At 42.0% G+C, this 12,572-nt stretch overlaps 1 protein-coding gene across 5 annotated transcripts in view; it reads right to left on the reverse strand.

The window, feature by feature from the left end:
- FAM13B (family with sequence similarity 13 member B) overlaps window positions 1–12,572 on the reverse strand; it is a 79,211-nt gene that overhangs the window by 26,984 nt on the left and 39,655 nt on the right. For 4 of the 5 annotated variants that reach the window (XM_066618516.1, XM_066618518.1, XM_066618513.1 and 1 more), the window contains 4 exons: window positions 10,334–10,480; window positions 6,950–7,085; window positions 3,992–4,056; window positions 1,879–1,930 (listed from right to left, as the gene is read on the reverse strand). In XM_066618516.1, the coding sequence (XP_066474613.1) occupies window positions 1,879–1,930; window positions 3,992–4,056; window positions 6,950–7,085; window positions 10,334–10,480 (400 nt within the window). The remainder of the gene's footprint in view (window positions 1–1,878; window positions 1,931–3,991; window positions 4,057–6,949; window positions 7,086–10,333; window positions 10,481–12,572) is intronic. The other variant, XM_066618515.1, reaches the window with a different exon arrangement.

A 12,572-nucleotide genomic window follows, 5' to 3' on the forward strand; every position in this document is an offset into this window, starting at 1 on the left:
CAGTTTCAGTCTGTGGTGTGCTTTTTCCTGTGCTCTCCTAATCTACACAATGAAGTTTTTTACATGAATGTGAATTAGAAAGTAATCAGGCAAATTATAAATCTACAGAAATAAATTGCTCAAAACAATAAAGGGAACACTTAAACAACACATCCGAGATCTGAATGAACGAAATATCCCTATTAAATACTTTGTTCCTGACATAGTTGAATGTGCTAACAACAAAATCACACAACAATCATCAATGGAAATCACATTTATTAACCCATGGAGGTCTGGGTTTGGTGTCATACTCAAAATTGAAGTGGAAAAACGCACTACAGGCTGATCCAACTTCGATGTAATGTCCATAAAGCAAGTCAAAATGAGGCTCAGTAGTGTGTGTGGCCTTCACGTGCCTGTATGACCTCCCTACAACGCCTGGGCATGCTCCTGATGAGGTGGCGGATAGTCTACTGAGGGATCGCCTCCCAGACCTGGACTAAAGCATCCGCCAACTCCTGGACAGTCTGTGGTGCAACGTGGCACTGGTGGATGGAGCAAGACATGATGTCCCAGATGTGCTCAATTGGATTCAGGTCTGGGGAACGGAAGGGCCAGTCCATAGCATCAATGCCTTCATCTTGCAGGAACTGCTGACACACTCCAGCCACATGAGGTCTAGCATTGTCCTGCATTAGGAGGAACCCAAGGCCAACCGCGCCAGCATATGGTCTCACAAGGGGTCTGAGGATCTCATCTCGGTACCTAATGGCAGTCAGGCTACCTCTGGCGAGCACATGGAGGGCTGTGCGGCCCCCCAAAGAAATGCCACCCCACACCATTACTGACCCACTGCCAAACCGGTCATGCTGGAGGATGTTGCAGGCAGCAGAACGTTCTCCCTGCTGTCTCCAGACTGTCACGTCTGTCACATGTGCTCAGTGTGAACCTGCTTTCATCTGTGAAGAGCACAGGGCGCCAGTGGCGAGGTTGCCAATCTTGTGTTCTCTGGCAAATGCCAAACGTCCTGCACAGTGTCGGGCTGTCAGCACAACCCCCACCTGTGGACGTCGGGCCCTCATACCACCCTCATGGAGTCTGTTTCTGACCGTTTGAGCAGACACATGCACATTTGTGGCCTGCTGGAGGTCATTTTGCAGGGCTCTGGCAATGCTCCTCCTGTTCCTCCTGGCAAGAAGGCGAAGGTAGCGGTCCTGATGCTGGGTTGTTGCCCTCCTATGGCCTCCTCTATGTCTCCTGGTGTACTGGCCTGTCTCCTGGTAGCGCCTCCATGCTCTGGACACTACACTGACAGACACAGCAAACCTTCTTGCCACAGCTCGCATTGATGTGCCATCCTGGATGCACTACACTACTGGATGCACTACTCAGGTAGTCTGCACTACCTGAGCCACTTGTGTGGGTTGCAGACTCCGCCTCATGCTGCCACTAGAGTGACAGCACCGCCAGCATTCAAAGGTCACCCAAACATTAGCCAGAAAGCATAGGGACTGCGAAGTGGTCTGTGGTCACCACCTGCAGAACCACTCCTTTATTGGGGGTGTCTTGTTACTTGCCTATGATTTCCACCTGTTGTCTACTCCATTTGTGCAACAGCATGTGAACTTGATTGTCAATCGGTGTGGCTTCCTAGGTGGACAGTTTGATTTCACAGAAGTGTGATTGACTTGGAGTGACATTGTGTTGTTTAAGTGTTTCCTTTATTGTTTTGAGCAGTGTATATTAATTTTTTACTAGAATTCTACATACATAAGTAAAGACAATTTGACTACAAAATTGAAACCTTGTTGATAGAAGAGGTTAATATTTCCTCTAAGTAAACTGAAAAGACAAGTATTGTATAAGACAAAGAAAAACAAAGTAGCAATTTCTTACCGAAATCACATGCGAAGTCATTTTGTTGCCGTCAAATGATGCACAATCTTGCCTATAATTATTGTATGAGCACAATATTAATTCAAACATCTGTGCAGACATTTTTACACCACAAGATAAATTCCAATGTCACACCAAACCATGATTTGTGACAATCATAATTTAGAACCCAAAGTATGGTCATACCTTCCAAACAAGTAAACCATTTGACATATACAGGTTGAGCCTCATTCCCAATGGGTTCTCATCCACTCACTCAAGTGGATGGCAAAAAGCTAACTATATCAAATCAATTTAAAAAACAAAGTTTCTTTGCCCTGGTGATTTAAAAACAGCCTTGATGACCTTTGTGATGCAAGATAAGAGTCATTAAGAAGACAATCATCAATCAGTCTTCCTCCAAGTGCTTCACTCAGCCCCTCCCTTCACTAATGCAAATCACCTTTCCTTCACATGCTCAGGGGGAAGGGAGGGGAGAAGGACTGATGGATTGTCAGCCAGCTGCCCTCTCTCTCTCTCTCTCATTAAGAAGGCTATTGTTAAAGGACTGTTCAGTTTTTTAAACTGATTTTAAAGGGATGCATTTTCCCCTTCTCCAGGGATCAGCACATTCCTTCTTATTTGCAGTGGCCATTCGTGTTAAAACAAACCTGTGTATAAAAAATCCGTGTACAAATAGGCTGGATCTGTATTCATTCGAGTAAGAAGACAGTGGTTGTGTCAAAGAATTAGAATCCATGTTCTAGACAGGACACATTGCTAGAGAGCAAGCAAGTGTCCTGTCTAAGCGTGTTTTCCCTGATGAAGTTCTGAAAAAACAGAATGAAACGTTGGACTTCAACATGGATTCTAATTCTTTGACACAACCATGGTCTTCTCACCCGAATAAATATATGTCAAATCACTGGATTACTGCTGGCCATGAAAATCTACGAACCTATATAAGTAAACCATTGTTTAGAACTGCCTGTTTTGGTTTTCCATCTGCCAACACTTGCATCCCTAGGCACAGTGGCGTCCAGAAACACAGCAACAGCCATAGCTGTGACCTGTCAATTCAGATATCATACCTAACAATAATTAGCAAAAAGATGGGGTTTGCAAACCCACTTCAAATTATTTTAGTTTCTGATCCATCAATTGCAAACCACAGCTTTCAATTTATACATAATGCCAAACTTCCTTAATGTTTCTGAATGGAGCCACAGTGTACAGCAGAAACCAAGCTAAACTTGCTTCACAGGACTTGAAATCTACCATCAAGCACAGTGACCAGACCAGTCATGAGGTTAGCTGAACTCCTCATCTAAGGTAGAAGGGTGGGGCAAACAAGAAATTGATAGGAGGTACCCTATAACCCATATCTGCCCACCTCCTTTCTCAGACACCACCTGCCCCAAACTAGTGAGCCAAGAAGGGCTTGACCACCACCCTCCTCTCTGATCTTGAGTACCATCATTATTTCTTTAAAAAATGGCTGGAGGAGAGAATGCTGGAAGCAGAGAGATTCTGCTTCCAGGATTCTTCCTGCCAAGTTACTTTACCAGAAGGGTAGAGCTGTTAGTCAGTCTCTCTTATTCTTGGAGTGCTTGGGAAGTAAATGGGACTGGTAGGCGTGTGATACCACCCCAGTGTGTACTACTGACAGAGTACATGTACTGTGCGCACGTGCAATGGTGCACATTGGAGTGGTACACACAGGTATACAGTGATGTATGACAGAATTGGGGGGAGCTTCAGGCAAAGGAGCAACTTGGGCCATTTCTGAATAAACATGATCCTCTAGTATCCCAATTTTTTTTATCTGGTATAATTAGAAAAATAGAAAATGAGTGGGTTGCTAGGACAGATAATACACTTTACATGAAATTATAACTTAGATGTTTGGTCAAGGGAAACAGGAGGATACAGATGTTTATTAAGAAGCTGCTGATTTTTTCCCATTTCTAATAACAAATTGAAACTTCTTGTGCCTTCTAGAGAACACCTCCTTTTCAGAAGATATAATTTTCTGAAATTTCATGACATGCATAAGCAAAACCAAGTTTAGGAACAAAAAACCCATCAAGGCCCTCTGAATGCCAAATACAATAATAGGTGCTAAAATACATACGTATTTTCAAAGAAAGCTTCTGTTCCTCTTTCTTCATCACATGGCTTCAATAATATGCCTTCCGCCTGTTAAGAAAAAAAGAGCCTTCAGCATGTTTGACAAAAGTGTGAGATAAGTCACAATTATTTTCCTATATGAAAGAAAACAAGCTCAATGGTTTTTTCCACTTTAAAAAAAAGTTTTATTCAGTTTTTCCAAACAGTTTGAAAATGTCACTTAAACAATCCTGGTCCCTTCCCACCTGCTCCACACATTTCTAAAGTAATCCCTCCCACTTACCCCTTTCAAAATTGTATATACAAACATGGCAAGAACACAACATTATCCAAGACTATTAACACAGTGAATAATAGTTGTTTCATTTTTAGCCTATTCGTAAACTTCTGGGAAACCCCTTTTTAAAAACTGAGCACTGAAACATGCTAGTGCTAGATCAAAGCTGACATGTTACAATGCAAACAAAATAATAAGCATGCTAAGGGCCTGTCCTCTGCTTCTGTAAAATGAATCAAGTCTGTTGGACTTTCTAAAAGGTACTATTAATCCTTGTTACTAAATAAAGCAGTGAGATAGATAGAATGAGATGCAAAGCTGCTGGCAGCAAATAACCTCATCCTGTCTAAAAGAGCAATGGAGTAACACAACTACCTTTCGCTCATTTGTTAAACTTAAGTACAAAATCAGATCATTCCAGGATGGACTCTGCCAGCCCATTAAATTTAGTCAACTTTTACTATGACAAACTCATGTCCCAATTCCCCTAAAGTGTACACTGACAGTCTCTTGGGTGGTAATTACATGTAACATGAATATATATCACATGCAAATGAAGTGTGTGTTTGGAAGGTGGTGCAAGTTACCAGTTAATGGTTTTAAAATTATCAGTTTGCCTAGCCCCTGCTGACAGCTTGGAGGGAAGGGGAGATAATGCAAGGATACAGGCAAATTACTGGATAACAATGTGCTAGGCCACAGTTGCAATTCAAATGCCCAATCCTGTATCCACCAGCCTATGTGATGCAGCAGCACCAGTGAAGCGTGCACTGCATCCTATGGTGGGAATTTTTTTTTTTAATTCCCCATAAACCACCTGGCTCTCAATCAGTCTCCATGGACCTATGCCAGCTATTTAGCTGACATATGCCCAAGGAGCACCAGGCCAACCAAAAAGGACTAGGATCTTGGTGTGCACAACGGCCAACAAGATCCACTCCCTCCTGCCCACCACACTCCTCCAAAAACTGCCCCCACCACCTTATCTGCTCTGACACAGACTGGGTGAGTCAATGGCGCAGTCTCAAAGTACACAACAGTGGTTCACCGTTTGCAACCAGGACCAGGGATGTACAGCAGAGGGTTGTAAGATCCACTACCGTAAAACCCAGATTGGACTGGGTTGTTAATGTAACCTCCCCTCTGACTCTCCTAGAACCCTGTAGCCATACTCCCCAACATTCAACAAATCAGCAGAATGTTATGTATGCAATACATCTCTTCTGTTCCTTCCTAGGGTTCATGTGATTTAATACAACACACTAGATCAGGGGTGCCCAAACCCCGGCCCTGGGGCCACTTGCGGCCCTCAAGGCCTCTCAATGCGGCCCTCAGGAAGCCCCCAGACTCCAATGAGCCTCTGGCCCTCCTGAGATTTGTTGGAGCCCACACTGGCCCGATGCAATTGCTCTCAGCTTGAGGGAGACTGTCTGACCTCTCACGTGAGGTGTGGGATGAGGGCTCCCTCCACTGCTTGTTGTTTCACGTCTGTGATGCAGTAGCGGCAGCAAAGGACAGGCCAGCCTTGCTTTGTGCAACGCCTTTTATAGGCCTTGAGCTATTGCAAGACCCTCATTCATTCATATAAGTTCATCTTTAATATATTCACTTATGTAAACTTATGTAAACTTATTCAAATTTTAAATGTAAATTAATTCTTTTTCCCCCCCGGCCCCCGACACAGTGTCTGAGAGACAATGTAGCCCTTCTGCCAAAAACTTTGGACGCCCCTGCACTAGATAAATAATCAACTGTGCTTATCCAAACTCCTATTATAAAATATTGGAGTTCTCAGCATACAAATGACATAAGGTTTCTCAATGTGGTAGGTTGAATTTGAAAAAGTCATGAAGTATTTCTCATTTCAAGTACTGCACAAATTTGTAAAAGGCCCAGGGCCCAATCCTATGGGCCATTAGCATCGGCGCTGAGCCCAGCACAGGGAGGATGACACTGCATAGCCACCTGGAGATGAGACTGCCAGGTGGTAGTGCAGGCATTCCAGGGCAGAGGAGGGCGGAAGAACCGGACCAAGAGGGGTATGGGACCGGCAGAGAACTATCTTCTGTGTTGGGCTGAAAAGTCCAAAACAATGGCTCTCAAGTCAGTAAAATAGTGGGCGCAGACTTGAGAAGCCACATTGTGGGGCCTGCGTCCTTACTTGGGGGAAGGGGATGAACCCTCCTTCCCCTGAGGAGTCCTCTGGCTGCTTCCCAACTCCCACAGGATACAGTGATGGCCAGGTTGGTGCTGCTGTTCCTTCAGGCACCAGATTCAAGACCCATTTAACTCAATGGGACTTGTTTCTGGGCAGACACACATATATGCTTGTGTGTTGTCATTCTACTAGATACAAGGTAAAATGTATTAATTGATTTTATGCCTTACTACACTCATCATATGTATGCAATTACACTCTTAATTATCCTAGAAAAACTCCTGCAACCAGGCAGGATTCATTCTTGCTTTTGTAATCTATCCCGAGTAGAACTACAGATTTGACTCCATGTTTTTGCTCTCTACCCCCCCATGTCAGAAAGTGCCAACATACTACACAGCTGCTATTCACACCTTAAAGCTAGAGACAGAAATAAGATTTTTCAACATGATCTGGTTGAAATTACTAACCTTTTCTACAGACACAGGGCTGCAGCATATACTAAACATCTCTGTGCTACTCATTACCTGATCTTTTTCTTCTTCCTCAGATACAGAATCAGGCCGTACAACTTCATTATTTACATTAGTGCAATCCACAGTGTCACAGCAGTCTCCAAAATTCTCATCATCTTTAGTAACGTTCTTTTCTGTTTCATTCCTACTAAGAGAAACAAGATGCTCAAGAAAAGCTCCCCACACAAAAACCCACACTTTTTTTTTTACCTGCTGCAATTGCCAGAAGTTAAATTAAGAACACTGCACATTAAAGATATGGCAAACATGGTATCCTAAAACACAATTACGTACAACGGGCTTATAAAAGTTTGTCTGGCTTTTTAGAAGACGTTATTGAACCCATTTCTGTCCTGCCCACAGGTGTACACATTTTATCCCTGTTGCATATATGCAACACTGGGCAGAAATGGCTTAAGGCAGTGTTTCTCAAACTGTGGGTCAGGACCCGTGAGGTGCGTTGCAAGCCAATTTCAGGTGGGTCCCCATTCATTTCAATATTTTATTTTCAATACATTAGATTTGATGCTACCATGTTATGTGACTGCATCTGGGGAAATGTTACAAACCTGTACTTTTAACAAGCTACTATGTATATTCTTTGAACAATGATAGTCAATGAGACTTACACCTGGGAGCAAGAGTGGGTAGGATTGCAGCCTAGGATTGTTAAAGATTTTCCTGCTTCATGACACTGCCGGTCATGACATCACTTCCAGTGGGTCCTGACAGATTCTCATTCTAAAAAGTAGGTCCTGGTGCTAAATGTGTGAGAACCACTGGCTTAAGGGACAATTAAATTTTCTAATTGTCTGCTATACTACACTCTTTTACCTTCCATTAGAGCTATATTCTTGAAGAAAACCTATATTGCCACTACTAAGTATAATCAGAGACAGAAGAATGGTTTCCAATGACAGTTACTTGCACGCTAAGCAAGGAGATTTAAGTGGGTATTAGGGACCAATCCTATGGGCCATCTGCCCATAGGAACTGGGTGCTAATTAGCACCCATTAAAAAAAAAAAACTACAATAGCACTGACAAGGTGATCACTGACTGGAACTAGAAGAAATCATACTCAGAAAAACCGTTTCTCAGACAGCCCTCAATTCAGGGTATATGCTGCCAAGAAAAGAAACAATGCAGATGTTCCCACAAGACCAATCTACCAAGCACACTTGGTCTTCACAAAATGAAAAATCTGTATCATTATTATTATTAACAGTATTTATATACCGCTTTTCAACTAAAAGTTCACAAAGCAGTTTACAGAGAAAAATCAAATAACTAAATGGCTCCCAATATCAGGTTGGACACATGCACATGAGTCAAGGTGTTTTACACACTAATGAACACATTCTATCAGGAGACAGCAAACATTAAATGGTTGCCCACTGCTCCAAATCAAAGAATGCTTGAGAACACAAGGATTTGATGATAGGTTACAGTAAGCGTGAAATTACTGTAAACAGCATACTGCTCCCCACAGAATCTGTAAAGACACACAAAACTATGATAAGAACTGGCTCCTACAGCTCCAGCACAAATGCAAGTGTAGGAGAAGAATACTACACATGGTTTATTCACTACAAATTGCAGATGCGATAATTATAGCAGGTACCACCACTCCAAGATTACATTTCCTTTGGTGGCTGAAAAAGCCAATCTGATTTAGCCCATATCACCCAGAGAACACTATAAACCCCATCTTATGAAGACCAACTGCTACTAACAATAGCTAGAAATGATAAATTGGAGGAAACAAAAAATGCTCTTCTAAATATTTATTTCCTATGAACACACACTCTTATGAATACTGAGTCGTAACTAAACATGATGGGTTATAAAAATACTTAAAAGGTTATGTCATCACATCACTCCCAATTACTTCCACATCTGCACAGTTGGGGGTGATGCCAGGATCATGTGGTCCCCCAGCTGATAGAAGTTGGATCGCCCTGTCCTAAAATAATGGGGTAAATGTTCTACAGCAGCGGTTCTCAAACATTTTAGCTCAAGATCAACTTTTTAGAAGTACAATTTGTCTGGGACCCACTTGAAGTTATACAAATAAATCAGGGGAGATGAGCTGGGGAAGTTAGCCTGTTCCACCAAGTAGCCTGCCTGCAATAACCCACCCACCCCCAAAATCACTAAGATTTTTAGTCCTACCCAATGCCCAGTTCTTATATTGAAACCAGTTCAGTGTTATTTGGGATGAAATCAGTTTTAAATCCAGCATTTTTTTTGTGTGGGCTAGATTGACCTTCAAAGCTTCCCTCCAAATACCATTAAAACCCCAGAGCAATGAAGAGGCCCCATGGGGGGGGGGGGTTGGACTATCAGGACCTACCTACCTTTACAAGTCTAAAAAAGAAAAAAAAATTCACCTTACCAGCTCAAGCTTCTGTTTTAATCCTTTTTAGTGGGGAAGACCCTGTGTTCTGGAGCATTTGGGACCATTCCCCTTTGCCTGACCTTCAACACCAGCCAAGGCATGTTTGCTTACTCACAAGTAAACAAGAACATGCAGCTTAGCTTCGCTTTCCATAGGGCTCATACATTCATTAGTGTGGAGAGAGGGACTTCCTTCTTGGGTGTTTTTGGGGGGTTGTTCACTGGACTGGGACCATTCTGGTGGTGTTGAATTCCTCTCTGCCTGCCCTTTGCAACAAACTAAGGCATGGTTGCCTACTCACTAGTCAACAATATAACTCGGTTTCACTTTCCATAGGGTTCCATGCATTTGCCTTAGCTATCAACTTATCAGCTACAGCTCGCAACCCACCAACAACCAGGTCACGACCCAGCAAGTGGGTCGCAACCCAGTTTGAGAAACCCTATTCTACAGGGTTCCATCTCATTTCCTGACCTCCCCCATTTTTTTTTTTAAATGTGAGAGGTTCACCAAAAAGGGCATAGATAACCATTTACATGAAAATAATGTAAAAAATGGGGAAAATGAAACAATGCACATCCAAATTACTGAGGTAGAGACGTGGAAGAAGTGATTCAAATCTCCAACAAGGGAAAACATGATGGTTAATTTTCATTAGTGCAGCTCCTAAGATAAACAAATGTTAATCATTCAGTATTTTCTATTCATACCTCCATGAGGTTTTCACACTTAAAGGAAAAGGTGTATGAATAAAGTATAAGGGGTCTTTAAGACCCTATAGATTATATATTCAGGGTCATTATAAACCCTCTAATACTGTTATACTCCTTAGGCCATTTCAAAAACCCCAACAATTCTGTACATTTAGCCGTGAACTGGAGTTATGGTTAAATATAACTATGTTTCAGCTGTTCCTAACAAATCAGTAAAGTGTTTTTTTAATGAATCGCTTTGATTTTTGCATTCAGATGGCAAAATTATAAGATAAAGTCTTACTGGTTGTTAGATCCTTCTTCATCCTCCTCAATATCTGCTTTATCACACACCATTCTGTGTTGTAAATTCTTGAGATCTTGATCTATGCTGCTCTGCAGATCAAAGAGGTGTTGTTCTACAGCTGCTCTAATTGTTCTTTCCAAGATGCTTAAAAAGAAGAGGTTATTCTAATTAATAATCTTATTTTTTTAACATGGAGCCATATGAAACATACAGAAGTCAACTATGTAAAAAGGACAGCACACTGAACTAAACTGCTCAACAAGTGTTTCAATTAATGGTTTGAAATGTATTATCAACAGATTCATTAGACTGATAAGAAAAACATTTAGTAATATACAGGGTGACCCAAAAGTAGGTGGACAGTAAATCATAACGTTTATTCCACCTACTGTCCACCTACTTCTGGGTCACCCTGTATACTGGGGTAACACTTTACAATATATATTACATTGTATTGTATTGGCAACCTTCAGTCTCGAAAGACTATGGTATCGCGCTCTGAAAGGTGGTTCTGGCACAGCATCTAGTGTGGCTAAAAAGGCCAATCCGGGAGTGACAATCCCTTCCACAACGGGAGCAAGTGCAGTCTGTCCCTGGTCTGTCTCCCTGGCTATGGGCCTTCCTTCTTTGCCTCTTTGCCTCAGACTGCTGGCAAAGTGTCTCTTCAAACTTGGAAAGGCCATGCTGCACAGCCTGCCTCCAAGCGGACCGCTCAGAGGCCAGGGTTTCCTACTTGTTGAGGTCCATCCCTAAGGCCTTCAGAGCCCTCTTGCAGATGTCCTTGTATCGCAGCTGTGGTCTACCTGTAGGGCGCTTTCCTTGCACGAGTTCTCCATAGAGGAGATCCTTTGGGATCCGGCCATCATCCATTCTCACGACATGACCAAGCCAACGCAGGCGTCTGTTTCAGCATATATTACATACTGTAGAACTATGTTTCTATATTTCTCAGTCATATGAAGGTCCCACTATTACAATGAACCCCTGATTTAATGGACCTCAGTTTAACAGATTTTAAAAATAATTAATGTCTGCTTCTTTAAAAACTATTTGTATGTTTTGCATATGTGTTTCATTCTCAGACACACATTCGAGTTTAACAGACTTTCAGCATTAATGGACATATCTCCCCCACCATTAATCCATTAAATTGAGAGCTCATTGTATTAAACATTTTTAAGAGACTCTGCAGGTAGCAAAAGACAATGTAACTATATAACTGATGCACTAGTTATGTGGAACTATATTGTATACTGTAGAACTGTGTTTCTATATTTCTGCTAGGCCAAGCTTTATGGAATACTCAACCACATGCTTTGGGATTATTTCTAGTCAGATTCTACCATATTACTATTGCAGCAGGTAAAGGAAGAAATTATTGAGTGGAGGTCAGTTTTAGTACAGACATGTTTCTATTTATAACTGCTTTTAATTCCTTCTAATCAAATTCTGTTGCTACTGTTTCATCTCATACTGCTCTTTGCAAATTCATTAACATGGATACAAGTACAATGTGTCTGTATATGTCTTAGCAAGTACAATAATTATCCATTTCTAGGAACCACGCCGATCACCATTATTAAGAATATTTATATACCACTTTTCTACAAAGCAAGTTACAAAGTGGTTTCCTTCAAATCTTAAGAACCCACCTTGTCCCCAAAGCCTCTGGCACCACATCTTGGGTTCTCTTCCCTACAATAATTAAACTAGGTACATGCAACTGAAACAATACCATATCCTTCCCTGTATGTATTTATATCCTGCCTTTCCCAAGCTGAACTAAATGCCCATGGCAACTCACAGAGCTTCATAATAAAGTACAATGTATCACAACAATAAGTAAAAAAAGACCAAAACAGAGCATTAAATCATTAATTTTTACATTAAACACTACCCTTGCCGCCATCTCCTTCTCGTCCTCTGTTGTTTTCCTTGTGTAAATAACTAGAGCAGTGTTTCTCAACCAGTGGTATGGGTACCACCAGTGGTACTTGAGGAGGTGTCTGGGGTACTCATGGAACCCCTAGACATCTGCTGCCCTGCAGCAAGACCAGGAACATGACGTAATGAACAGCAGTCGGAGGCTTGGCTCAGTGAGCTGAGCTCCAAAGCATGCTTGTCCGCACTCAAAAAAGCCCCCAGTCCACCACAGCATCTTGCTGATGTTTGACATGTCACATTTGGCTTCCCAACCCAGAAGTAATGGCAATGATGTCATTGCCAGTTACTTCTG

The sequence above is a fragment of the Tiliqua scincoides genome, chromosome 2, assembly GCF_035046505.1.
Source record: "Tiliqua scincoides isolate rTilSci1 chromosome 2, rTilSci1.hap2, whole genome shotgun sequence".
NCBI classification, from domain to species: Eukaryota; Metazoa; Chordata; class Lepidosauria; order Squamata; family Scincidae; genus Tiliqua; species Tiliqua scincoides.